At 40.9% G+C, this 27,153-nt stretch overlaps 1 protein-coding gene across 30 annotated transcripts in view; it reads right to left on the minus strand.

Annotated features, from left to right (window-relative positions):
• Positions 1-27,153, minus strand: part of LCOR (ligand dependent nuclear receptor corepressor) — a 103,522-nt gene that overhangs the window by 67,847 nt on the left and 8,522 nt on the right. For 9 of the 30 annotated variants that reach the window (XM_078389413.1, XM_078389412.1, XM_078389419.1 and 6 more), the window contains 4 exons: positions 26,269-26,460; positions 20,506-20,686; positions 1,888-1,953; positions 1,424-1,503 (listed from right to left, as the gene is read on the minus strand). Coding sequence is in view for 2 of the 30 variants with exons in the window: in XM_020790876.3 (XP_020646535.3) it covers positions 1,424-1,503; positions 1,888-1,953 (146 nt within the window). In the remaining 28 variants the exon portion in view is untranslated. Of the gene's footprint in view, positions 1-1,423; positions 1,504-1,887; positions 1,954-2,151; positions 2,286-20,505; positions 20,687-26,167; positions 26,461-27,153 lie in introns of all 30 variants that reach the window. The other 21 variants (XM_020790876.3, XM_078389429.1, XM_078389433.1 and 18 more) reach the window with 8 other exon arrangements.

Raw genomic sequence — 27,153 nt, forward strand, 5'->3', positions numbered from 1 at the left:
TTGGATAGTGGTGAGGTATAAATATCAACAGAAAAGCAATGCAAGTATCACTCTAGTAAACACTGGACATGAAAACCACTGCAATACCTCATGAGTTTGAGTGAGGTCCAGGAGTTATTTAAAGATAAATTTGGGGGGGGGGGGGAGAGCACTTACTAAGTCTATCTTAGACAGCTGTTGCATTATGTATCCACAGAGAACCAAAACAGTTGACAGGTGAACAACTAAATACTGCTGCTATTGGTTCTTGGCTACCATGCATAGATCAAAAGCACAAGGCCAGCAGATATCATTTCCCCTTTTGCCAATGACACAATCTCATAAGCAGTATGGCAAAGGGATTGCCGCAGCGCGTAAGATTTCTACAAAGTGGAGTTCCCTCTTCAATGTGGTAAAAATTGATCTGATGATTGCAGATAGTTGCATCATGTGTCTGCATAGTTCTTGACACAGAATCTCAGTTACTAAGCACTAAAAGGAATTTAGCTGGCTGGATAGCTCAATACGCTGGAGCTGCATCAGTTACTTAAGATGTTCGATCTGGCCATGACTGAACATACCTTAGTTATATTCAATCTGAATTACTACAACACCCATTTTAAATGGGGCTGTCTTTGAAGACTGTCCAGAAATTTCACCTGGTTCAAAATGCTGCAGCCAGACCACTGACTGACACTGGTTGCAAGAAGTATGTAACTCCCTTATTTCAACAGCTTCTCTGGCTGCATCTCTTTCTGAACCAAATTCAAAGTTTATTACCTATAAAGCCAGACTATTTGAAGAAATATCATCCAGTTTGAGCCTACTAGGCATTTAAGATCTTCTGGAGATGCCCTTCTCTTGGGTTCCTTCCCCAGCTTGTTCGGTGAGGACATGAGAGAGGGCATTCTCAGTAGTTGCTCCAGGCTTTGGAATGGGTTGCCATGAGAAGCAAGGTTGGCCCGTCTCTCTTGTCCTTCTATCATCAGGCAGACTTTTAAGTAATAAGTGTCTCAGGAATGCTGCCTTTGTTTATTAAACTTAGAGATGATTAAATGTTTTTAAAGTGTTTTTAATCTTTTTTAAAATATTGATATATATTTGTTTTTAATGTCATATTTATATGGTATTTTGTTAATTACTTGTGTCCCCTATGGGGAGAAAGGTGACAGACAGACAAACAAACAAACAAATATTTGATTCCGCACTGTGCATCCCAGGAGAAGTTCCAGCCTGTGTAGCCTTGGGCAAAATGCAGTCATAGGGCAGCCACAGAGGAAGGGAACGCTAACCACTTCTAAAATAATTATAAATTAATGAAAGCATTTTGCATTAAAGCAGACCATTTAAAAGTCCCTTCTCACTATAAATTCCTCCTATTATTATTTCTCATTCACCAAATTTAAAACCTGGAAAAAATCCAAATCCTTGCCAAATGTGTTACCTTTACTTTCTCTCTTCTCAAACAGCAGAAAAGACAATTTTCATCGAAAGACCAATCAGAGACACCTTCAGGCTCAAAGTCTGTGAATAAGAACAACAAATTACTTCACACCTATAAAGATCATTACTTGCTTATGGTTAAAGCTCATTCCTAACTCATTAACTGCTTTATAAAACAGTTACTGCTATTTAGGAAATGTAAGCTTGAATTGCCATCCTTTTAATTTCCACAATATTATAAAAGTATAATCTTCGCCTACACACAAAGCCGATTTTCCTAAGCAACACCAAAACCACCGCCAGTTATACTCATTAGTAATTTTAGCCAATATGAAACTAACTGTGAGCACTGCCGGGGGGAGGGGAAAAAGCACAAATCACCAAGGTAACACACATTTTCTAGAGGCAGAGGTTGATTCTGTCATTAGAAATGCAGATCAAGGCAAAAAGAGGAAGATGTAATACCTTTAAATAAACTCAGATCTTTTAATAATTCAGGTCCAAACAGCCCTTCTAGAATACTTTCAAATCCTAAAAACAAAGAAAAAATGGTCAGTTTTCTTAATTAAACATGTTGCTGCCACAGTATCGTCAACAGTCCTTTATTCTTCCTGTTCCTAGAACAAATCCAAACATGTTTTACAATGTATCTGAGATCTCCTGGTAAAACATGACAACTAAACTGAAAAAACAACCTTTAATTATAATATTTTAAGAGTTCAACCGTACCAGTAATTAAGTCAAATGCAGCTTTAAAATGGAAAGCTTTGTTCCAAACTAATTCAAAATCTGTTTTCTAAGAAAGTCACAAATTATTTTTCTCCCTATTTCCATGTACAGTCCACCTTCAATCCTCAGCATTTCTGAGAAAAAAAGAACACAAAAGGACAAACTAAGTACCAAATATGCACGCTTTTTGTTAACCCTGAAAAAAATATTATACAGGGGTATAGACTTTTAAAGAATATAAGGAACCTCTTCTTAAAAGGAAAGACTCTTCTAGTTCTTTTCCCTATTTGTAAATGTAAATTCAATGTTAATGTAAACTATATCTTGCAGCTAAAGATATGGCAGAATTAGTTACTATTATTCTACATACAGTATAAGGAAAATAACGGGACAATTTTAGGACAGAAATGTTAAACTAAAAATAAGGAATGTATTTTGGAGTTCTCCAAAAAATCTGCAGTTATATTAAACAGTGTTGTGCATGTATACTTTCTACGTCTTGAAAATAATTCTAAAATACAAAGCAGATACAATATTTAGCTCTTTCTGTACAATTTTTAAAACACAAGAAAGAAGAAAAACATTTTAATGGATATAAAAATGAGCAGTTATTAAAAAGGAGCAGTTATTTCTCAAGCTCTTTAATGTAAACAGTTCATAAACATTTTTGCTTGGATGCTGTACAATTCCCTTGCTACATTCCAACACATATCCGAAAAGTCATACTCTAAATTGTTGAGTATAAGCAAAAACAATATTGTAATTGTTAAACTACTATGATCGCTTTCTTTGAAATCCATGATTCAGAAAAAACTATTTTCATTTAAACATACTGTACTGTTCTTTTTAAAAATAAAATTAAAAGTGGAACTGAACTGGAAATCTAACAACTGAATCCTATTTACATCCATTATTAGCTCACACTACCTAATTACAAAACCAGCAAAGTACAGGAGAAAAATATTAAAAAGAAAGACAACTAGAAGAAGAAAAATAAGAGAGAAAAAGGTAAACTCAATGTGGCTACCGAAATATTAGCAAATAATAATCATGTCCATTCAAGTCAATTCATGGTTGAACCTTTTCAAGGTTTTCCATGTAGAGAATACTCAGAACTGGTTTACCATTCCCTTATTTTGTAGGTGTACAGGGATTGTGCATCTTGCCCCTGGCAACACAGGCTGGCTCTACCCAAAGGAGAGGCACAGTGGAGATTCAAACTCCCAATCTCTGGCTCCGCAGCCAGATATCTAAACCACTGAGGTATCCCGCCAGCTGGATAAGCAAATAGGGTAAACCCAAGTACTTTGGGATGCATGCAGTTTTAAGAGAAATTTTACGTTCTGCAGCACCAAAACCATAAGATATGTTGTCTAACTTTTTAAAAAGATCCTACCAGTCCTTACACGTTTTTAAAACTTCATTTTACTATGCTGCTGAAAAAATTCCAAAGACCTGATTGCCTGGATATTACACACTAATTTGTACAACACTGCATGTTATAATTGTTGCTGCTGTTGCTTATGTCACTTCAAGAGGAACAATGTGGAGAAACAGCAAGGAGGGAAAGTGTTAAGTACCTTCCACTTATCAATTCTCTTCCCAACGGCTTCCACGGCTTCCTTTCATTTAAGATTTACTTTTCATAAAGTACCAAGGCTCTGCTGCAGCTTTTGCATGTAATATATGGATGTTAAATGTGGGCACTGACTTTTGAGAATTTTAGCTTTTGAGCACTTTTTTTAAAAAACCCAAACCTTTAAGAATGCCTGTAATAAAAACTACTAATAATTTGGTTGTTGTGGGTTTTGGGGGCTCTTTGGCTGTGCTCTGAAGGTTGTTCTTCCCAACGTTTCGCCAGTCCTCTGAAGATGCCAGCCACAGATCCCGGCCATGAAAGCCTTCGCGAATATACTAATAATTTGTTTTGCACAGAATTTGTCACATGGGCAACAGAGAATTCACAATGTCTGCCAAGTGTTTTACATAGCCTGAACAGCACAATTCTTCCAGCTTCAATGTTCTAACCAATGATAATGCCACTTGGTTTTTTTATATTAATATTAAATATTAGACTTAACAGTTGCATAGCAACAGCAGAAAAGCTTACATGCAATACTCTCATCAACACAAAAGCCAAGTAAGAAATGAATATATTCAAAAATTATTTTAAAGACCTGACAGAATGGTTACTCAGCCCAAGAAAACCCAACATACAGTAGAAGGCCACAGAGTAATGAAGAAATAACATTATGTTTAATCACTAAGGAATCAAAGAAAACCATATGTACATGCAACAAATACAGTATAAAGACCTTGAAAGACAAGATCCTACTTTTTTCTAGCACTCCTCCTAGGGACTAACAAAGATTATTCTTTTCTCCACTGATATTCTCATTCTATACCATACTTACCAAATGACATTTTACTCTAGGTTTTTAAAAAAATTAACATGGTTGTCTTTGTTAAATTCCTCTATTCAGTTTTATCATCAACTCTGCTGTTGAACAACACTAGTGCAAAAGCAACAGCCATATGAAGAGATGGATTTCCTGTGTCAAAGATTTCAGTGTTGCATTTCACACTAAATTTTATACATAAAGATATTTCCAAGTCAAAAGGCCATTTGCAAAGAAAATCATAATTTCATTCTCAAAAATTAGCAATGACACCTTTCTGTTTTTCAATTCTTTACAAATTATATATTATTTACCAGGAAAAAATCACATTAACTGATTTTAAAAAAATACATATATCAGTCAAGAGTTAATGTAGAACTGTTTGAAAAGGAAATAGTGTTTTTACATATATCTATATACAACTCTCGCACACTACAAACCAAGTTTTTTGATTGTGACTGGAATGATGGTTCCTATATAGCATGTTATTCATAACAATCTTTAGCATAGGTATCAATATTGAGATGTTATTAACCTAATGTATTCACATTCTTGAGTCTTCCTGACTTTTCAACATTCATTTGCCTAAACAACTGTGGCAGTTATTTTCCCTAAACGACCAAACAAAGGCAGACAAGGAATGTTGTGCAACCCTTAGTGGATTGTTGGGGATTGATATGTGGCATTTGTGGCTTTGCCATCAAATACAGTAAAGAAGAATTCTGAATATATAAATAATAATTGCTGCCTGATTCCAACCTATTCAGCTACAGCCACTCAGATATTGGACAGAAGTAGCCACTAAAGGGCAGGAGCTGGCAAAAAACTATTTACTATTTCTTTTCACCCATCATACATCTGAAGTTTCAAATTTTTAACATGGAACAATCTTCTGAATGTTTTACAGTCTATCCATGAAAGCCAGCCAGGGTGGATAAAAAACATTGTGTTTTTTTAATCAATTTGATTTAAATTAAAAAATTATTTCAAACTGAATTTTAACCAATTGTGATTTAAACCAATCCCACCTTGAAATGAGCACAAGTGGATTTTGAGTGCCAGTTCCTTCTAGAACAGGGATGATAAACCTATGACATGCACATCATCACCACCATCATCTTAGAACTGCAGAGCTAGAAGGGACCTTATGGATCATGAAATCCAGCTTCTGTCAAGGAAGCAGCAGAGAACTGAATTCCCAACCTCTGGCAGAACAGCCAGATGCCTAAACCATTGTGCCACCATCACCACACCCTGAAGAGCTGGAGACTCAGGTGGAGCGAGAGGCACCACTGTTGCAGCAGCAACACCTTTATAATCCAGCTGTCATCTTTGGCAGAGGTCCCCAACCCCCGGTCCACAGCCCTGTGCCGATCCACGGCCTGAGCCGGGCCAGGCTGCCAAGACATAACTCCCGCCCCCCCTCATGCACTCACCCCCGCACAGCCTGTTTGCAGCTGCGCACATGCTCCAGCATGCCCGTGCAAGCGCAACACTGCTGTTTGCACATGTATACAAGCACGCGCCCCCAGATAAGCGCTGAGCCGGCATTTGCACATGCACACGAACACACATACGCCTTCCCCAGCTGGTCCGTGGACCGAAAAAGGTTGGGGACCGCTGATCTTGGGTATCAGCATTCCTGGTGTACAGTGTACATTTGCCTCATTCAGGCCATTTTGAGCCTGGCTAACACTCAGATGCAAAAGACTGGCATCAGTCTTCCAAAGGTGGATGCAGAGGAGCAGAGAGAAACGAACAAGAATAGGTTTTCTGGAGGGGCAGGAGTGATGCACATGTATAAAAAGAAAATCCACCCAAAGGAGTACAAATATAACTAAGACCTCTAGGTTGCCTGCAATTCCAGTTCAGATGAAAATTATCTATCTGTGGGCCGAGAGGATTAAAATAAACAGCACTGGGTATACTATATTTAATACAATAGAAAAATAACTGCAACTAAACATAACTATGGCAAACCACCCCCAGAAAACACTTCACAACCCCCTGATTGGGAGCTCATGTACTAGAGGCTTTGAATATGGACTCACTGTAGGTACGTAACCACAAACTCTCCCCCCCCAAACTTGCTTAGAATAAAGGATGCGTATATCTTCCTTTCCTTAATTTTAAAAATATTTTATAATATGAACCAAAGCTTATAGTTTTATATGCAGATTTCATATGAAGTGTATAAGAGCCGCACCAAGTAGACTTTGTCTAGAGGAGCGGGGTATAAATCTAAATAAAGTAAAAATAACAATACAGTAGTGCCTCGCAAGACAAATGCCTCACAGGACAAAAAACTCTCAAGACAAATGGTTTTGGCAATGGGGTTGATGACTTGCTAGACAAATGTTCCTATGGCCCTGCTTCGCAAGATGAATGTTTTCCGTTTTTTGTTCCTGCCTCATGCTTGCTGATTTTTAAATGTTTTTCTATGATGTTTAAAAAGTCAAAGTTTTTTGATTGAAATTTTTTAAATCATCTGCACAATATGCATGGCTTTAAAGAGCACTTAATAAACCCTTTCTAAACCAAATTTGACTTTGTTCTGACTTTTTTGACCATAAAAACGCATTAATTAGATTTCAATGCATTCCTATGGCAAAACGCATTTCGCAAGACAAATTTTTCACACAACATTAACCGCGGAACAAATTAAATCTGTCTTGTGAGGCACCACTGCACTATTTATAAATGTTATTTTAACTTGTTTTTCAAAACACTGATATTAATTTTTAACAGGGTTTCTAATAAAATGCTTTAATTTATTTCTGTTATAATTTTGTTAACAGCAAAACAAGGAATACACATAAATAAGCAATAAGTTTCCTTCTTTTTCTTTAAAAAGAAGTCTACTATTATTGTTACTAACTTATTAATTTTACTTCTTGTGATTACTAGTTATCAGTAATGCAATTCCTAAAGCTGTCCCATTTAAAACAATTCAGAAGAGCTATTGGTTGCCTAAACAGACTCTTTTATGAATGTTTTCAAGCATTTTGTTCTGTTCCCCCATTTTTTGTAAAATACACAGTAATAATAATAAAAAATAATCTGCTGTTCAAAATTAACATTGGGCATATTTTTGAAGACTCCCAATTTGGGCACACACACTCAGAAAGTTTTGCCACTCCTATCCTAGTACTACACCTGAATCGCTTCCTGTCACCTCAACAAAATTACTAAAATGGTGGCAAACAAGGAAACCTCACTTGAGATTTGCTTAATGTGGTGGGTGCATATCATTATATACTCAGTGGGGCAAAGTGATCTTGGTCATGTACTTTCAAATTCTGCAGAACACAAAACATCTTAAGATAATTGGACTGAACAAGTAATGTTCCATACATCACTGCTGGAACACTGCAGAAAGTCCTCTGAATAATACAGTTTTAAACATTGTTTTTCCCCACTTTTTGAAAATCATTTTGTCTTCTGCATCAAATAATATAAAAAAAGTTTGAAAATTAACATGCTCAAGAACTGCTATGTGAAAGAGTAGAGAAGCTTCCTTCAATTCATGCAGACCTTCAATTCTCTGAAGGGAATGTAGCTCAACAAAAGTTCAGAATCAGAAGCTATGGATTTACAGAACAAAGACATCTATACTGGTATTTTCAAGCGCATCTACAGCCAACTGCCAGTGTTCACATCTGAAAAAACAAGAGGATACAACTCCTTTAGAGAAGCTGGAAAGCAATATGTTAAAGCTTTAACAGTTTTAAGTAATATGGGGTGAAGGAAGATGTCTCAGATGCTTTGCACCCAGGAGGAAGAGAAAAATAAGTTAAGAATTCAATTCCTTTTTTTAAAAAAGTCCAGTTTATGAATGCAAGATATTGTGCTTCTGTACCAATGATTCAAAAAGCCAGGAAATAGACTGGTATAGTTCCACAATATCATTCCCACGTTGCCAGCAGGAAAAAGGTAACAAGTTTTACGTAGCAAAGGGCAACATAAATCTTGACAACACCAAAGGCAGCAGTCAAGATGGTCTACAGCAGTGAGTCCCAACCTTTTTCACACCAGGGACCAGTTTAGTTGAAGATCATTCTCCAAAGGACTGGGGGTAGTGGCAGGTGTCCATGTGTGTGGGAGGGAAGATGGTGGGTGTGCGTGCATGCGTGCAGGAGGTAGGTGGACTTCGTGGTCTCTGTGAATGCACACGAATGGGTAACTAGCAAGCGAACTTACCGGTTGGTGGGATGTCACATCAATAATGAAGTAAAAACAGCTCTGCCAAAGCGCGCTTCGTTCTTGGCTCTTTCTGTTTGCAGCAAGTCTAGTCGATAATGTGTAATAAATGTTGATGGCATAGACAGATGTTGGAGACATCAATACCACAAAGTAGGGTGGTAGATGTAGCTGTGGTTCTGGTGGAATGTCCTTTGAGAATGTCTGGCAGGGGTTTACCAGTCAACTCGTATGCCAGGGTGATGGCTTGGGCTATCCACCTAGAGATCGTTTGTGAGGAGACTGGAGAGCCCTTGCGTGCTCCATGGTAACAGAGAAGTCGAGAGAATTTTCGAAAATCCTTTGTCCTGAAGACATAGAAGGCTAGGGAGCATCAAATGTTGAGAGAATGTAGCATGAGCTCAAGATTGGATGAAAGAGAAAGAAAGAAAGAGAGATGGAAGGATGAGAAGCTGATTGAGGTGAAAGTCTGAAACAGACTAAGGCAGGAATGAAATATCAGGATAGTGACCTTATCACAATGAAACTAAAGATAAGGAGCATCGGCTCGAAGAGCTGCCAGCTTGCTTGCTCACAAAGCAGAGGTAATAGCAACTAAAAACAGTGTCTTGAGGGAGAGAAGCTTTAGATGAGTCGTGGCAAGAGGCTCGAACGGGTGGTGAGTGAGAGCACGGCGCACAAGCTGGAGGGACAATTGGGGAAGTGGAGGCCTTTGAGGAGGACAAATGTTCTGAAGGCCCCTGAGGAATCTCTTTAAGGTTGGTTGTGAGAATAAGCACAAAGCCTCTGATCCAGTAGGTTGGTGAGCCACAGTGGCAGAAACATAGAACTTCAAGGTTGAGTGGGTGAGACCCTGGTTGAACAGGTAGAGGAGAAAAGTGAGAAGAGCTTCCAACAAGACTGGAGTCGTGGGTAGACCCTTGGAAGCAGCAAAGGCCGAGAAGGTCCTCCACTTGTAGGAATATAGCAACTTAAGTGGAAGGTTTTCTGGATTTAGCAGCAGCAACGGAGGGAGAATTCTGCAAGCCTTGAGGATGGTAGATCCTGTCAGGATGGTAGATCCTGCCATTGTCCTGTGTCAGTAGATGCGGTTGATGAGGAAGTCAGATGACATGGCTCTCAGTGGAGTAAATCAGTGTTGGTGAGGCCACCACAGGATTATGAGGATGGAAAACTCCAATTTCAAACCTCTACTGCCTTGTGGCTATATCCACCAATGGAAAAGGCTTCAGGAGTTAACCTCGAGGCAAAATCCAGAGCTGGAGTCCCGAAGGCAGCTCGTGTCGTTCTGCCAACTCCTGCAACGTTGCTGGAACCAATCGTATTGGCTCTTGCCTTTCCATTGGACCATTTCAGCAACGTGGAGAGGGGGGATTTGCTGCTTGGGTAACAGCCTATCCTCCATATTACCTTACCCGGGCTTCATGCTCTGGAGAGGACACTCCTCGATTCAGAGCATGTTACCATAGTCTCTCGAGACTGAAGGGTGCCTATGATGTTGGCTTGCAGTTGATGGAGCTGGATTATTGTTCTTTGGATAAAAGGGATGGGAGAGAAGAGATAGAGGAGCCCGTTCCCCAGCCTACCATGAATGCATCTCCCAGATAATTTATGCCTCTCCCAGTTCGGGAGTAGTAAGTGTCACACTATGTGTTCTGTTCCATAGCGAAGACATCGAGAGTGGGAGTCTCCCAGCAGTGGCAAAGCTGGAGGAAAACAGTATCGTTGAGGACCCACTAGTGGGTATGAGTGCTAAGACGACTCAGGTGGTCTGCTATGTCGTTGTCTTCTGTCGTAATGTGAACTGCAATTGGAAACACATGGTGAGTGTAGCACCATTCCCAGACTTGAACAGCAAGGTACAGGAGTGAAAAGGAATGAGTGTCTCCTTGTTTGTTGATTTAGTAGAGGGTAGTCATGTCGTCTGTGGCAACTTGGACCCCTTGATTATTATGAGAGATCAGAAAGCATGGAAAGCTTTGATGATTGCGAGTAATTCTAGATGGTTGATGTGCAACGCTTGTTCTGACTTTGACCACTGGGCATGAATCCTGTGACTGCCGCAATGTGTGCCCCAACCTGTAGGGCTGGTGTCTGTTGTGACTTGGATGGCAAGTTGAAGCGGGCGGAAAGGATGGCCAAAAGCAAGGTACGTAACGAAAGTCCACCAGGTGAGTTGCCATGTCAGTTCTAAAGTCATTATAAGCAGTTTTGAAGGGTGGTCTATAATAGGTCAAATAGAGATAGGTACCATGCTTGAAGGGACATTTTGAGCCTGGCGTGTTGCACCACTAACGTGGTTTAGGCCATGAGGCTGAGGAGGCATTGAATGTGATGGGCCTAGACCGAGGCGAAAGGTCAAAAAAGCTGTATGGCATGTCTTAACTTGAGTATTCTCTTGGCGGGGGCAGGGGGACGGGGAGGAAAACTCTGCTTGCAAAAGAGTCAAGATGAGCCCTGATGTATTTCATAGTTTGGGAGGGTCTGAGGCGGGATTTGTCGAAGTTGACCTTGAGACCGTTATCTTCCAGGGTCTGAAGAGTAGAGTATCCCTTCTGGCTTTGTAGTAAGAGTTTGCAACAATCAACCAGTTGTCTATGTACGGGGAAATTGTGATATGGTGTAGAGAAAGGTGAGTGGCTACTGGAGCAAGGCACTTTGTGAAGGTTCTCCGAGTGGTGGAAAGTCCAAAGGGAAGGGAGCAGAATTCATAAGCAGTGTCCATGAAGAAGAAGCGAAGGTATCTGTGATGACTTGGGTGAATCGAGATGTGGAAGTAGGCGTTCCAAAGATCTATGATGATGAACCAGTTGCCAGCGAAAAGGAGTGGAATGACGGTGGCAAGAGTGACCATCTAAAAACACCTGGGTTGAATATAGGTGTTGAGATGTCTTAGATCTAGAATAGGACAGAGGCCTCCATCTTATTTGGGTTGAGAGGGTGTACTGTGGTGGATCTCAGGATGATAACAGTCAGATATTGTTTGCCCTTTTTTGCAGGATGACGGAATGGCTGTCAACGCTGGCCCAGGGCTTGAGATCAGAAAGTTGAAGTTGCAGAAAACAGCGTAGGATGTGATCTGTCATCAGGAGGAGGTTTGTAGTGGTGATGTGGCTGCTGTTGATATGGGTGTTGAAAACTAGAAGGGGACACGACTGAGTGTGCTGATACCTGTATAGTTGTTGTGTGGAGTAAGACTGGGTTGTTTTTCAGATTTGATGAAGGTTGTCCATAACTTCATCAGTCTTGTTATTGAAGATACCTACTCCGTCAAAGGGAAGGTCCTCTATATGGGATTTTTCGTCATCCATGACTCCAGCCGATTGAAGCCAGGCATGTCGTCAAAGAGCAATGGCTGTTGCCATAGATTTAGAGGCTGAATCAGCAATGTGGCGTGCTGCTATGCATTGCTGTTTTGCAAGGGTGGAGGCCTCAAGATGTGTGTTAAGTGCTCCTGCCCTAGAATCCTCTGAGAAAGCCTGCAGAACTGGAAGAACCTTGTTCCAGAGCTGCCTGCAATAGGCCCCTATGGCCGCCTGGTAATTGGAAACCCATATGATAAAAGATGTAAGAGAGTTAAGATGGCATCCAAGGATGTCTAACTTCCTGCCTTCCCGTTGGTAGGGGCTACCAATGAGTGGTTTCAAGCTCGCGACTGGTTGGACTCGACGATGATTGAATTAGGTAGCAGATGTTTCGCAAGGAAGGCAGTGTCACTTCCATGAGTTCTGTAAAGATTTTCTACTTGTCTAGAGTTCTGAAGAGAAAACAGCTTGTCCCAAGACTCCTGTATGAGGTCTAACACAGCCCAAATGAAGGTGAGACTTAACAGCAGAAATTTGTCCTTGTTGATATAGTTGAAGATGAGGTCTTGTTTTGGAGGTGGTGGCTGCTTGATCTCAAGCTCAAGAGATTTCGCCATATGGAGTATTAACTGTGAATAGGAGGTGAAATCCTCAGATCGAGAAGGATGACGATTATCGGCCACATCAGAATCCGGGGTAGGCAATTTGAAGGTGATTCCTTGGGAAGCCTCAGGAGGTGGATCAAGAATATCTGAAGCTGCAGTATCAGAAGAACCTCTGGTGTACGAGGGAGGTAAAGAAGGTGACCGACGTTGAGATGGAGGCCAGAGCTGCAGGAGGGACAGAGAACTGACGGGTAGACAAGCCAGCTTCAGTGTCTGCCAGAGCCGGAGGTATTCCTGGTAAAGACCTGGAGATAAGAGGATTTGACTTGAGATAATGTCGTACTTGGATGGGAGACAGAAGCAAGGGCCGGTACCGTAGAGGTATGGGCATGCTTTGTCAAATGCTGTTCTGGACGAGCCATGTCCGGTTTGGCAGATGATGTTTGAGGGATGATTTAGATGATACCAGTGCCACAGGGTCCGGCTGAAGAGGCTTTGGGGAATAAGTACAATATCGACACCAAGAAGGCGATGGTGATAGGGCACTCAGAGGGATAGGTGTACGCGTAACATACCCTCTTAGGTTCTTCGTAATAGTAAGCCTCGTAATATGGGTCGATGTCGTCCTGTCAGTGTCTCCGTCGATCAAAGTCCCCATAGTAAGACTCTTGATAGTCTGGTAGAGGTTGACGTCGAGAGGACTGATGCAGGTACAGTAGTAAATATCTTAATGCGGAGGCTCTCAATACAACAGTGAGAGATGGTGCCATTTCACCAAACGTTTGTCCAGTGGTGACTGTTGCACTGAGTCAGAGTTGGAGAATTGTGTAATGGTTGCCCGCCCAAGAGACATAGGGCTCAAATGGGCCGAGGCCGGGCTGGAGAGAACATCAGCCACTGAAGGGCCATGACTCAGCGAGAGGCTCAGTAGAGAAGTTGGAGTCTGGGCCAAAGGCAGTGGGAGAGGGTCGTCAGTGTCTGATGAGAAGTCGGGATTGGCTACTTCCCTAGAAGATTCCTCAAGAGAGATTGGAGAGTTAGCTGATGCGAAGGAGGCTCCCATGGTTGTGTAAATTTACGTAGAAGGGCATTTAGCCTTCTTTGGCTTAGCTTGATCTTTCTTTCTTTTAGGCAAAGATTCCCAAGTTGGTACCAGAGATGGCTTTGAGCTCAATACCTCTTTCGACTTTGATGACTTAGAAGACGATTTTTTTTAGAGATGCCATGGTCGGGGCAAATATCGATGTTGATCAGAGGAAATTTGGGGTCAGAGGGTTTGAGGGATTTCGCCCAGAGAAAAGACCAAATATGCTGCAGATGGGGTTTAAGAGCAGGCTTGGTCAATCTCTTACACTCTGGACAGGAGTGAATTTGCTGTTGCTCCCCCAAGCAAAAAAGACAACGATCATGGCGGTCAGAGAATGGGATCTTGTTAGCACACAAAACGCACCATTTAAACGGGCCCAGTGGGGCCATAAAAGGGCGGGAAATTTTTGTAAAGGGGGGAGGAGGAAAGTAAGGGGGGAAAACTGAGAAAATGGAGAAACAAAACTCACAGTAAAGAAACAAATGAATATTAAAGATATCCGGAGGTCACGAAGAAGATTCGAAGATGGCAAGTGAAAAAGTCACTCTAGTCGTCATAAAGGAGTCTAACCTCAGATGCAGCTAAAAGGAACTGAGGGACTTTCAATGGGCATGCATTCCACAGGGGAACGTCCTACTAATCACGTATTTTAAACTCTGGAAAGTTCCGAGGAGTCCTGCACAGGTACAGATTTAAACCATTTGTGTGCATTCAACAGACCACAAAGAACAGTAGAAGTTTTAGTAACTGATATTTCACCAAGTTCCTCAAAGATTACCATTCTCAGTAGCGTAAAGCAAAACCATAGTACTGGTATTAAGACAGCCAGTGTAATGAGAATCCAAGATTGTGTCTATGTATGTGTGTATTTTAATTTAAAGTAACACAATGGACTTAATCATTCAAGAGGAAAATGTTCTTACTTCATAGGCATGATCTTACATCAGTAGCCAGGCTTGGGGGTTCTCCCACAGTTCTTAACTCTATAATCTAGTCCAATCCACTAGCCAGAACAAAAACAAACATCATCCATTAAAACCTACAATTAACAGATGTGGAGAAGGTACATTAACAGATATTCTGAGGAAATCAGAAAATCTGTAAAATATCCCCTTTAGCAGAGAGGATCACACCACCCATCAATACACACAATTACACCCCTTATGGGGTTCCCCCCCCCCATGTTCCAGTGGTGGCCTGGAGTGCGTTTGCACAATTAAAACTAGTATGTTGGGTACGTCTGTTTCTGGAGACATCTGAGCTAGTCACTTTCATACGTGTCCTAATTACTTTCCAACTGGATTACTGTATCTTGCTGAGTTATCAGATGAGGCCTTTCTCTTGGTCCCACCCCTTCCACAGGTTTGTTTGGTGGAGACAAGAGAGAGCCTTCTGTGTTGTTGCTCCCAGACTTTAGAATTCCCTCCCACAGGAGGCCAGAGTGGCCCCATCTTTGCTATTCTTCCGAAAGCAGGAAAAGATCTTTCTTTTCAGACAAGTTTTTTTCTCAGTGACTGCCTACATGAGTGGCTGGCTACATGAATGACTTTTAGATGAACTGTTATGCATTACTGCTCTGACTGGGTCTTTAATTACCACCTCTCAGAGTTGTATGTGACTGTTACTTTTTAGTATTTGCATACTTTTTGCTTTAGCTTTAATAGTATTGTTAATTATGTAACCTGCCTCTTTATACTCATTGTTCTTAGTTTTAAATCCGGGTAGGTAGGATTCGTTAGCCTGGGAAGGCAGCCCATCTAGGAGAAGGAAAACTCCAATTTTAAACCTCCACTGCCTTGTGGCTATATCCACTGATGGGAAAAGCTTCAGGAGTTAACCTCGAGGCAAAATCCGGAGTCGGAGTCCCGGAGGCAGTTTGTGTCGTTCTGGCAACTCTTGCGACGTCGCTGGAACCAGTTGTATTGGCTCTTGCCTTTCCATTGGACTATTTCAGTGATGTGGAGAGGGGGAATTTGCTGCTTGAGTAACAGCCTATCCACCATATTATTTTACCCAGGCTTCCTGCTCTGGAGAGGATACTCCAGCTTCGCGTACAATCTCCATACAGAGCACATTGCCCTAGTCTCTCGAGACTGAAGGATGCCTATGATGATAGCTTTAAATATTATCTTTTAACATTGTTTTCAGCTTTAAATATTGCCTTTCAAGGATGTAAGCCACCTTGGGTCCTTTTTAAGGAGAAAGGCAGGGTAAAAATCTTTTAAATAAAATAAAATAAATAAATGGCAAAATATATTCAGTGATTAGTCCTGGTTGTTCTTGAAAAGACACTTTCAGAAAGATTTATCAAGCAGGTAAACACATATCACTTCAGGTAGGGACTTTTATAATAAAGTGGGATGTCTATTTCAAAGGAAGACCATACATCTGAGTAAATGGTTAACTGTTTTAACATTTCTGCAGGGATAATTTATAGTAAAGAATTGCACACCAATATGCTTCAATTCATAAATGTGTAGAAGATAAAGGGCTATTGTTGTTCTGACCATTCACTGAGTATGTGCATTTTCCTTTCTGGATTTTTTTTTTCTCCTTGCCAAACGCTGTCAAAGATGAATTTTTGATTACACTAGCATACCAAGCAAGGCCAAAAAAGTTAAAAGTCCACATTTTACAAGGCCACATGTACATGCACACCACAGAAATACAGCAGGAGCCCTATACCAACAAGATTGATATCTGTGGTTTTACTTATCCATGGATTGCTTCAGCCAACATACCATCGCACTCCCTTGTGGACTTTATCCCATCCCGCTATATGTTGTACACAAGATTCCCTCATATCCGTGGTTTCAGATATCCATGGTAGGTTGTGGAACCAATTCCCTGCACATATGCTTATCAAGAATGACAGCCTATATCCAGCATAAAATTAGTGAAAGAAAACATTGCACAAGTGGAGCTCTATTGCTTTTTCCAACTAGGCAAACTGTGACTATGGCGATAGAATAACACCATTGGAAATTGCCCAGTATGAATTAGTTATTGTAGTCACAAGACAAGACTATGAAAGGGATGAAGTAAGTAAATTCTTCATAATTTCTCAGGAGACACATTCAGAGAATCCACATCAGCACCACCTCAAGACAGACCTGATTGAAGGCCCTTTCTACACTCTGACCACACAGTGTATAAAATTATCAACCACTTAATGTACAGTGGACCCTTGACTTACAGATGGCTTGACTTACAGACTTTTTGAGTTACAGACTTCTCTGGCCGCAAAATTTAGGTTTGACTTGCAGACTGAGATTTGACTTACAGACCAGAAAAAAACCAAAATGGAACAAAAACGGCCTGTTACGGGATTAATCCGTTTTCAATGCACTGTAGGTCAATGGAGACTTGACTTACAGACTTTTTGACTTGAGAACCGCCTTCCAATACGGATTAAGTTCTCAAGTCAAGACCCCACTGTATTACACACGTCCTTCATACATACTCCTATTCAGAAACCAGCACATACCCTATAGCATGCCGTCACGTGCCCCACACTTCAGTAGATCTACCAACGTTCATTATGACATGAACATACAGGCAGTACGCTCTCATTAAAGCAAGTACTAGCCAGCTATTATTGTTGCAAAGTATGGAGAACTATAAGGTCTGCTTGTTGAAATCCCAATAGGAACTACAAAAGAAAATCTGCAGCACTTAGAAGACACAGAGTTTCAGCACAAGTAATATAACATTTCCCCAAAAATAAGACCTAACCTGAAATCAAACCCTAGTATGATTTCAGGATGCTTGTAATACAAATTCTACCCAAAAATAAGCCCCAGTTGAGTGAAACCCAGCCCTTCACCTTTGTGCAGCATTGTGCAGCAACCAGAAGATGACTTGACTGTATCTGAATAAATATAGATTGTTGTACAGTGGTGCCTCACTTAACGATTGCCTTGTTTAGCGATGTTTTCACTTAACGATGGTTTTTTTAAAAGAATTCTATACATCATTTAACAATGTTTCCTATGGGCAATTTTCGCTTAGCGATTTCAGGACCATGCTTCACATAGCGAATGCATTTTTAGGTCCCCTGTTTCACTTAACGATGTCTGTTTTTTCAATTTTAAAAGTGTCTTAAAATGTTCAAAAATGTTTTAAATGCTTGGAATCGTTAGTGCACCTTCTAAAACGTGTGCAAACTTAATTTGGCTTTGATCTGACTTTTCGTTAATTTTTGCTGAATTTTTTTCTCCCCCATAGGAAAGCATTGAAACCAACTTTTGACAGCTGTCAAAAGTTGGGCTCCATTGTTTCCTATGGGGGAGAAAAAATTCACAAAAAATTAACGAAGACTCAAGACTCAGAAACTGTTTTAAATGCTTGGATTCGTTACAGCACCTTGCAAAACCTGTGCAAACCTAGTTTGGCTTTGTTCTGAGTCTTCGTTAATTTTTTGTGAATTTTTTTCTCCCTCATAGGAAAGCATGGAGCTGTCACATTTTGATAGCTGTCAAAAGTTGGTGAGGGAAAAAATTCAGCAAAAATTAACGAAAAGTCAGATCAAAGCCAAATTAAATTTGCACCCGTTTTAGAAGGTGCACTAACAATTCCAAGCATTTAAAACAGTTTTTGAATCTTTTAAGACACACTTAAATTTGCAAAAATGGACATCGCAAAACCATTGAAATGCATTGAATAGGCTTCAATGCATTCCAATGGAGGAAACATTGTATTGCTTAATGATGTTTCCTATGGATTTTTTCGCTTAAGGACGGCAATCCGTGCCTATTGGAACGGATTAACCGGTTTTCAATGCATCTCTATGGGAAAACACGGTTCGCTTAACGATATTTTCCCATAGCGATGGTTTTTTTGGAACCAATTAACATCGTTAAGCGAGGCACCACTGTATATGAAATAAATAAAATATCCCCTGAAAATAAGCCCTAATGCGTATTTGGAGCAAAAAATAATATAAAATCCTGTCTTATTTTCAGGGAAACATGGTAGATGTTGCAAAAATCAGTTTTTTTCTTGCTGCCATATTTTGGTATTTTTCCATTTACACATAATAATAACAACAGTATGCCATCAAACCAATTCTAATATATGGCAACCCTTTCTAGGGTTACTGTATATAGGTACAGAGTACTCAGAAGTTTGTGTGTGTCATCTGCAAAGACAGGGAAGTGTGTGGGCCAGGAGAACCTCTGCTGCTGTGTCTCCCCACTTCCCCTGTAACACTTCTGCTTATTGGATTTCAGCTTCTCCTCAGAACCAAACCTCCCTGCTTCTGGACTTCTTTCCCTCTCTCCTCCCTCCCCCTGACCTTTGTCACCTGATTGGGGTGGAGTGCATAAATGTTGGCACCTGTGTGAGGGCTACTACTGTCAGTGTTCCTAAATGGAGAAGAAAAGGAGTCCATGTGTCATCAGCCAGGGTAGGTATCTAGACCAAGGCAACATCTGCTGATGTGTCCCTTCACTTCCCCATAGAACTTCAGCCTGTTAGATCTTGACTTCTCAGGACCAAGCTCTCCCTGCCGTTGGATTTATTAAGCAGTTGCTTTGCTTTCTTCTCCCTTTGTTCCCCTGACTTCTTTTGTTTAGGAGATGGAGTATATAGGAAGCTTTTAAAAAAAAAAGAGGGAGAGAAGAATAAGAGGGAACTTATTTAATATATCCTGTACCTGCCTGACTTTGTCTGCTGATGTGAGATCTTTGTCTGTTGAGGAGAGATGTGTCACCTAATATGTGCTAGAAATTGTCTGGAGTTTTAGGGTTCAGTGCCATCTATATGTTGATGACATCCAACTCAATCTCTCCTTCCCATCTGATTCCAAGGAAGCTGTTATGTGCCTAGACTAATGCCTATTGTCAGTAATGCATTGGATAAAGGATAACAAACTGAAACTTAATCCAGACCAAACAGAGATGTTGCTGGTCAGTAACAAGGCAAATCTGGGGATAGCCATAAAGCCAGTACTGAATGAAGTTACACTCCCCCTGAAAAACCCAGGTTGCTACTTGGGTGTGCTCCTGGAGTCAACCCTGAGCTTGGATGCACAAGTCTCAGTGATAGCCACAGATGCATTTGCACAGTTAAAGCTGATATGCTAGCTATGCCCATTCCTGGAGATCTGATCAGGCCACAGTGAAACATGCCTTAGTAAAATCTTGTTTGGATTACAGCAATGTGCTGTGCATGGGGCTGCTTTTGAAGAGTATTCAGAAACTTCAGCTGTTTCAAAATGCTGCAGTCAGACTGCTAACTGGTGCTAGTTATATAGAGTATATCACTCCTTATTACAACAGCTTCACTGGCTGCCAGTCTGTTTCCAGGCTCAGTTCAAATTGCCGGTTATTACCTTTAAAGCCCTATACAGCTTGGGTCCTGGCTATTTGAAGGATTATATCACCTCATTTGTGCCTACTTGGCTTTTAAGATTTTTCTGGGGAGACTCTTTTCTTGGTACCACCACCTTCCCAAGCTTGTCTAGTGAGGGCATGAGAGAGTGTTTTCTCAGTAATTAATGACTCCTTCCTTTTAGAGGTGCTCTGAGACAGGTTGGCTCTTCTAAGAGGCACAGTGAGGAATCAAATTCCCAAACTCTAGTTCCATAGCCACATATCTAAATCAAACAACCCTGCCTATTTAATCATATTAGTGGAAGAAAATAACAGATGTATTTCTTAAATCAAAGAAGAGTCGAGCACACTGTGCCTCTTACCAAAAATATAGCAAAAATAATAACACTTTACAAAGCAAAGTGTTCAAAGAGTTTCACTCACATTATCTGGAAACTTTTAACAAATACCCCTGGTATGGCAGAACATCAGCATTGCAATTATGGGGTCAATCCTGAAAGAATGCTGTTTGCTTAAGACCACTTGTTCTTCCTCTAATGTAATTTATGCCATCTTCTGCCAGCAGTGGCACTCTGCATTCCTCATAGGACAAATAGGACAATTTCTGTGTAAAAGAACAAAATGGACACAAATCTGTAATCAGGAATGGCAACAACCAGTTTTAGAACACTTTAGCTTCCAGGACATAAAACAGATCACAAACAGAATACTGTACAAAGAAAGAATTACAAAGGGAGACATGTGAGGGACAGCAGAAACTGGCTACATAAACAAGTTTCAGTGCATCTCTAAAGGTCTTAATAGAGATGGTGGCTTCTTAAAACATTATTTATAACCTAACTTTGAGTAATATTTTAAGGTTATAGAATAGTTGTCCACTGACAGACTTTGACCTCTGCCCAAACTCTTAGTACTTCTATGTCAGCCGTATCTACCTTGCATACAGCTTATAATCCTGGCTAGGGCCTGCCATCTCAAACAACTAACAGTGATAATCCTATTCCTGAGTTACGAAACCTCTGCCACTTTTGTCTACTATCTGTATCCTCACTTGGTCATTATTCCCACCACCAATGGGATATGCATTTGCACTCCCTGTGTCTGAAGAACTGAATTTTGATCCACAGTAGCTCACACCATAATAAATCTCTTCCTCTTTTTCTTCCCCTTACCCACTTTAATTTTGCCACCAAGATACCTAGTACTTCCAAAATTAGGTGAAACTTGAATAAGGGATTTTCTGATGGCTCAGTCTCTGTGCCACTATACCACAACAATTTTCTGCTGACATTATGTCACCACCATGCATAACTACACAAGACCTAACTGACCAGGATAAACCAAATCTGCAGATCTCAGGTAATTGTTGTCTGCAACTTCTTGTGAAGGGGTAATTGCTCTGGCAGACCGCATCGTAATCTTCTAGGGGATTTGGAGGGGGTGGGGAAGAAGACAGAAACACATTCTTTGGCTCTACGTACTGCCAGCTTTAATCTATCTAATTGTACACGTTTTTCACTCACTTTCTCAAAAGTACAGAGCAAGTTTTAACAACAATAGTCATATAATCAACAAAGCATTTTAGGTAAGAAACTGCTATTCTGCATGACAGACAGCGCCAGAGAACACACGCTGATATTTCTGCTTTAAACAAAAGTACAAAAATTCTTGGCTCTCTATACATTTGACAGCCAACCAAGTCTTACACTTAAATCAGCAGTATTCACATAAGATTTTCTAAATAACAATAAAAGGCAGAATTGTTTTCCTAATCCACCAGTGCCAAAGATATTCTCTGAATACTTAAGATTAAAACAAGCTTTTGCTGATCAAATGCAAATTTGCTGTAATTTGACAGATACAAACTGATAAGTCCGAGAATGTCAATAATGTGGGTGTTGTTGTTTTTTACTTTGTATTAGCCAGTGCTGTCCCCGCTCCCCTTTTTTGTTCCCTTTTCTGGTGAATCACTGTAATAATCTGGGGATGGCAACAGTTCTTGTGGTTTCTTCCTGGACAGTCAGAACAAGACCTTGCCATTGAAACCCGGCATCCAAACAGCCACTTCTATTTCTTTAAGCACTCTTTTATGCGAGGGCCTACTATACTTGGAAATCAGGTTACCAAGTCACTCCCCTTCTTCTTCCTATGCAATAACTGAACACACTTATGCCTCAATTTTCTTTGTTGGGCAATGAGGTAGAACCATGAGAATTTCAACTGATGCTAGATAGGGAAAAAATAAGTCCCTAGAGAAGGGGTCTCCAAACTATGGCCTGCGGGCCACATCTGGCCCGCCTTGCCTTTTTATCTGGCCGGGTACAGATTCTAGGACCTTTCCCACCCGACCCCTGCCTCCCTGCCTTCCCTAACAGCACCTGGCAACAGGATTGGTCTCCCCCTCATCCCCTGCCCTAACACGTGCACTCTCTCAGCCTATCCCCCACGGGGAAACAACAAATCTCTCACCCTTTCCCAGGCTTCTCTCTGAAAAGTTTGGAGATTCTAGGATCCTTTCCAGCTCTGCACATCTAAGGTTAATATTATAATTATTAAGAAACAATCCTCATTGGAACCAAGATGGGCACAGAAGAAAGCTAAGTGGGTGTGCATGTATGAGGGGGCATTCCCATTGATAGAAAAGATAAGGGCTGTGAAGCTGAGGAAGCAGAAGTTCATGTAAAAAGTGCTCACGTAATCCCTGGGCTGCCAGACATGGACAACGGAGAGTGCGGGTGCCGGGTAGTGGTAAAAAGCAACCAGCACCTTGTGCCCTCAACAGAAACAAATGGCCGCCCGATAGAAACGGGCAGGAGGAGGGCTCTCGTGGAAGATTTAAGGTGGAAGGCAGGAGGCAGTGCTGAACCAAAACGAAGCTGGCTTGCCCAAGCAGTCTAGCTTCAACCCTCTCATAGAAGCCTTTGGGACTTTTGACAGCCCGATCTTAATACCTTATTAAAGTTGAGAACAATGGCTATTTAACTGCAATGGGGGAGGGTATCTTTGGTCATGATAGGTCCAGGTTTATTTAAGCAGAGAAAGGCATTTTGGCGTAACTATGCTGTGAAATTCTCAAAATCTTGGAGAAGTAGACTAGAAGTGTGAGGGGGAAAGCCGCCAGAAAACTGATATGAGATTCCATGTCATTTTTTTCACATTGCAATGTTTTCATCCTGTTTTTACAACCAAAAAGCCCAAAAGGCAGGCAGTGATAGACAGAAACCAGTAGGACCGCAGTATCCACCGGTAATAGGTTTCAAGCCTCCCTGAAAGCATCAATATAGAAACACTCACTGTGTAGTTTCTGCTACCCTAGTGGTTAGTTCTGGTAGTACATTTTAAGAACGTGTGTTGGGGGGTTAATATTTTCAGGCAGTGGAATTGAAAGCCAGCATGTAGGGAATATGGGGAAACAAATCTAACATGACCAATGGCACAATGGTTCCCCCTTGGCATTTCAGTGCAGAAACTGTGCCATGTACATGGATCAGTTATTCAAAGGCTGTTTACAAGCTAATACTGGCTCTGCCATACAGCAGAACTCTGAAAAGTACTCTTTTTAAAACTACAGTGGTGCCCCACATAGCGAGGTTAATCCGTTCCGGATTAACCTTCGCTATGGGGAAACATCGCTATACGGAATGGAAAAGCCCACTGGATGGGCCCAAATGGGCCCAAAACTCACCGTTCTGCAATGTTTCCCCATAGCGGCAGCCATTTTCGCGCCCTTGGTAAGCGAGGGCAGGGCACGAAAATGCTGAGCGTGGCCATTTTGGGTCTTCCGGTGGCCATTTTGGAACCGCTGATCAGCTGATTTTAAAAAAACGCTATGCGAAGATCGGTAAGCGAAACGCTTCCCAATTATCGCTAAGCGATTTTTGCCCATTGGAACCGTCGGTATGCCTTCACATTAGCGATCCCAAAAAAACGGATCGCTATGCAAATTCATCGTTATACGGTGCGTTCGTTAAGCAAGGCACTACTGTACAGTATCTCAAATCTTGCAGCCAACATGGCCACACCTAATGCCCTTTGGGAGATTCTGGTGTTGTAGTCCAAAAAAACTTTCCCAAACTCTGCCTGGACAGAGAAAGTGGCTGCAGGTGTATAGCTTGGACTCTGTATTCTTCTACGGTAGACCCAAGAGTAGCAGTTCACTATCTGGATTACAATAGATTGTTTTACTATAATGATTTTACTCTTGCAAATTTTTAAGATTTGTTATGTGCCATTAAGTTATTCCAACACAGTGACCCTATGAGCTGGTAACCTGCACAATGACCTATCATTAACAGCCTTTCTGTGCAGTTACCTTCGCCTTTCCCCAGTTTATTATCTTTTCCACCAAGTCTTTTCTTTTCAGAAAGAACCCAAGATACATTAGCCACAATTTAATACTCGTATTATTAGGGCTTGAAAAATTTTAGAATGTCTCACCAGTCAGTCAAAAATTTCACCAGTCAGCATGACCGGACTATAGCCTTGCAATTTATGTTAACAAATTTAAACTAGGCACTTGTTCTTGGACCGCAATTCCCAGAAGTCTTCACCAGCAGTTGGCCAGCAAAAGAACCAGTCCAAGGACACCTTGGTGACCCAAGATTGGGAATCACTGTTTTATACCCTCAGATGTGGGTTGCTTTATTACCTGTGTGCCTGTGGGGTCATGAAGCTTGTATTTTGAATGCCTTTCTTTTGAATGTCTCCAGAAAAATACAGTGGGGTCTCGACTTACGAACTTAATCCGTATTGGAAGGTGGTTCTTAGGTCGAAATCTGCATTTCCCATAGGAATGCACTGCAAACCATTTAATCTGTATCTGCTCTTTTCTGTCCATGGAAACTAATGGGAAGCTGCTATTCCGCCTTTTGCCACTAGAGGGGGATATTTTTTATTTTTTTCCCTTAGGTTCAGGAAACAGGAAGAAGGCAGGGAACAGTTTGCAAAACACTTTAGAAATCTTTTTTTTTCAACGAAGCCAATTTTAAATCATGTTTTAAAGCATGTTGTGCTGATTTTTTTCAGCACAAAGACACACAGGCAGGCTTTTTAGGTGCTGAGCAAGCCTCCTCAAGCCTCTTCAGAGCCAGCCGATCAGCTGATAGGCGGGGAGAGGAGGGTGCAGGAGGGGGGGAGGAAAGCACAAAATGGCTGCCAGGCTCCCTTCTGGTGTGGGCTTTTAGCTGTTTCCTGCTCTTTTTCCTGCTGTTTGGGGGCTACCAAGGTAAGTGGCTTTCTTTTATTTATTTTAAAGTTTCTGACCCTTTTTTCCCCTCCAGAAGCCTCTAAAGGGAGGAAGGGGGCACTTTTTTTCCTGTCCGTAACTCGAGGGAAGTTCGTATGTCGAGTCCTTATTTCCCCTATAGGGCGGGTTCGTAAGTTGAATTGTTCGCAAGTAGAGTCGTTCGTAAGTCGAGACCCCACTGTAAAACTGAAAGCAAAAGCGCCTGGCCTCTTAAGGAGCCATGGTTCCCTCCTCTGCCAGGATGTGTCCTCATTCCACTGAAATTGGGAGCAGGGAATCTCCATACTCTCCAGCATGGGACTACTCTACATTCTCCTGCAGAGCTCTCTATGTGCTGCTTGAACTCTCTTCTCACAAGGAGAGGGCAGTTTTCCTTTTGCAATGGGAGGAGGGAGGGGAGGACTGCAGGATTTGTGTGTGTGTGTGAGAGAGAGAGAGAGACAGGTGGAGGGGAAGGAGGTAGGCAGGGAGGGAGCTGTGAGCAGCATTTTTCACTCATCACAGTCGAGTGGACACGTGCATTTTTCAAGCCCTGCATATTATTAATAGTATAAATTAATATTTTAAAATTAAACAAGCAGTTCCATTATTCCGATTAATATTGTATACAAATACAGTACAAGTTTGTTGACCCAAATAAAACTTATTCATTCATTATAAAACTGCCCCCCTTTGGCCCTTGAAAATGTGTAAAATGATGTGGACTCATACTGAAAAGTAGGGAGACCCTTGCCCTAGAGCAACAAAAAGTGCAGGGTTTGCTAATCTGCTGCGTGTGTCTAAAGTATTCTTAAGATATACCTAAAAACAACTAATAGTCAAAGAGAACATTTTGCTTACCTGCCTGAGCAAAAGCCAAGAAAATAATTGTTTACCTAAAATCAGATTGCAATGACACCTTGGGTGGTACTGTTCACATGGAAGTTCACCTAAAAACGCACCTCTTCAAATGCACTGCCTCTCTCCTATCATTAAAACGTTCAGTTAAAGCAGTACATTTCTATTGTAGCTTCCTGTTGTAACTTCCTGTATGCTTCCTTTTGCTTTCACTTCAAGTCTTAAAAAGATGGGAGATGAACAGACAGTTCTTTAAAAAAAAAATGACAAGGCTGATTTCACTATGTTTGAGAAACCTGTAAAGGAGGAACGGATCATTTACCAACTGCTTAACATTTGGCAGATGCCAAGCAACATTTAAAGCATAGTAGGAGATACATGTATTAACACTGGCTTGGTTTAAGTATATGTATTTGATTATTAAGTTTTCTATCACTCACTCTTCATCACAGAAAACAGATGCAATTTACAGCAACACACAGCAGCCAAGAAATCACATTTCTCACACAATTTACAGCTTTCCTATTCAAGATGGGGGTTAACTGCAGCAAACAGCTATTCAACTACAGAGCACATGGCTATTTCGAAACGATGTATAAATAAAAGAAAGTGTAATGCCATCATGTTAGTGTTTCACATATTAAGTCTCTAGAATTGTTTCAGCAAGCACACACTTATATATTTCTTCAAAACTATGACAACCTAAATGTAAAATAAATTATGTACCACAACCAGATAATTTTTTTTGAAAAAAGTTAAATTAGATTCCTAAACAGATTTGGATTTATTTTAATTAGGAATACTGAGTTTTCTTATTTATCATTTGTTAACGGGAACAGACACTAACAAATGTTTCCAAGAACCTATCATATCTAGATTAATTAAGAGCCCAGTTTTTGGCAAAAATATTGAATCATCTTGCCAAATTTTACAAGAGCTCTATAAATGTACTTTCTTCACTGCTTGCATTTTGCATTTACAGAGTGTCA

Source organism: Pogona vitticeps, chromosome 3, assembly GCF_051106095.1.
Source record: "Pogona vitticeps strain Pit_001003342236 chromosome 3, PviZW2.1, whole genome shotgun sequence".
Lineage (NCBI taxonomy): Eukaryota > Metazoa > Chordata > Lepidosauria > Squamata > Agamidae > Pogona > Pogona vitticeps.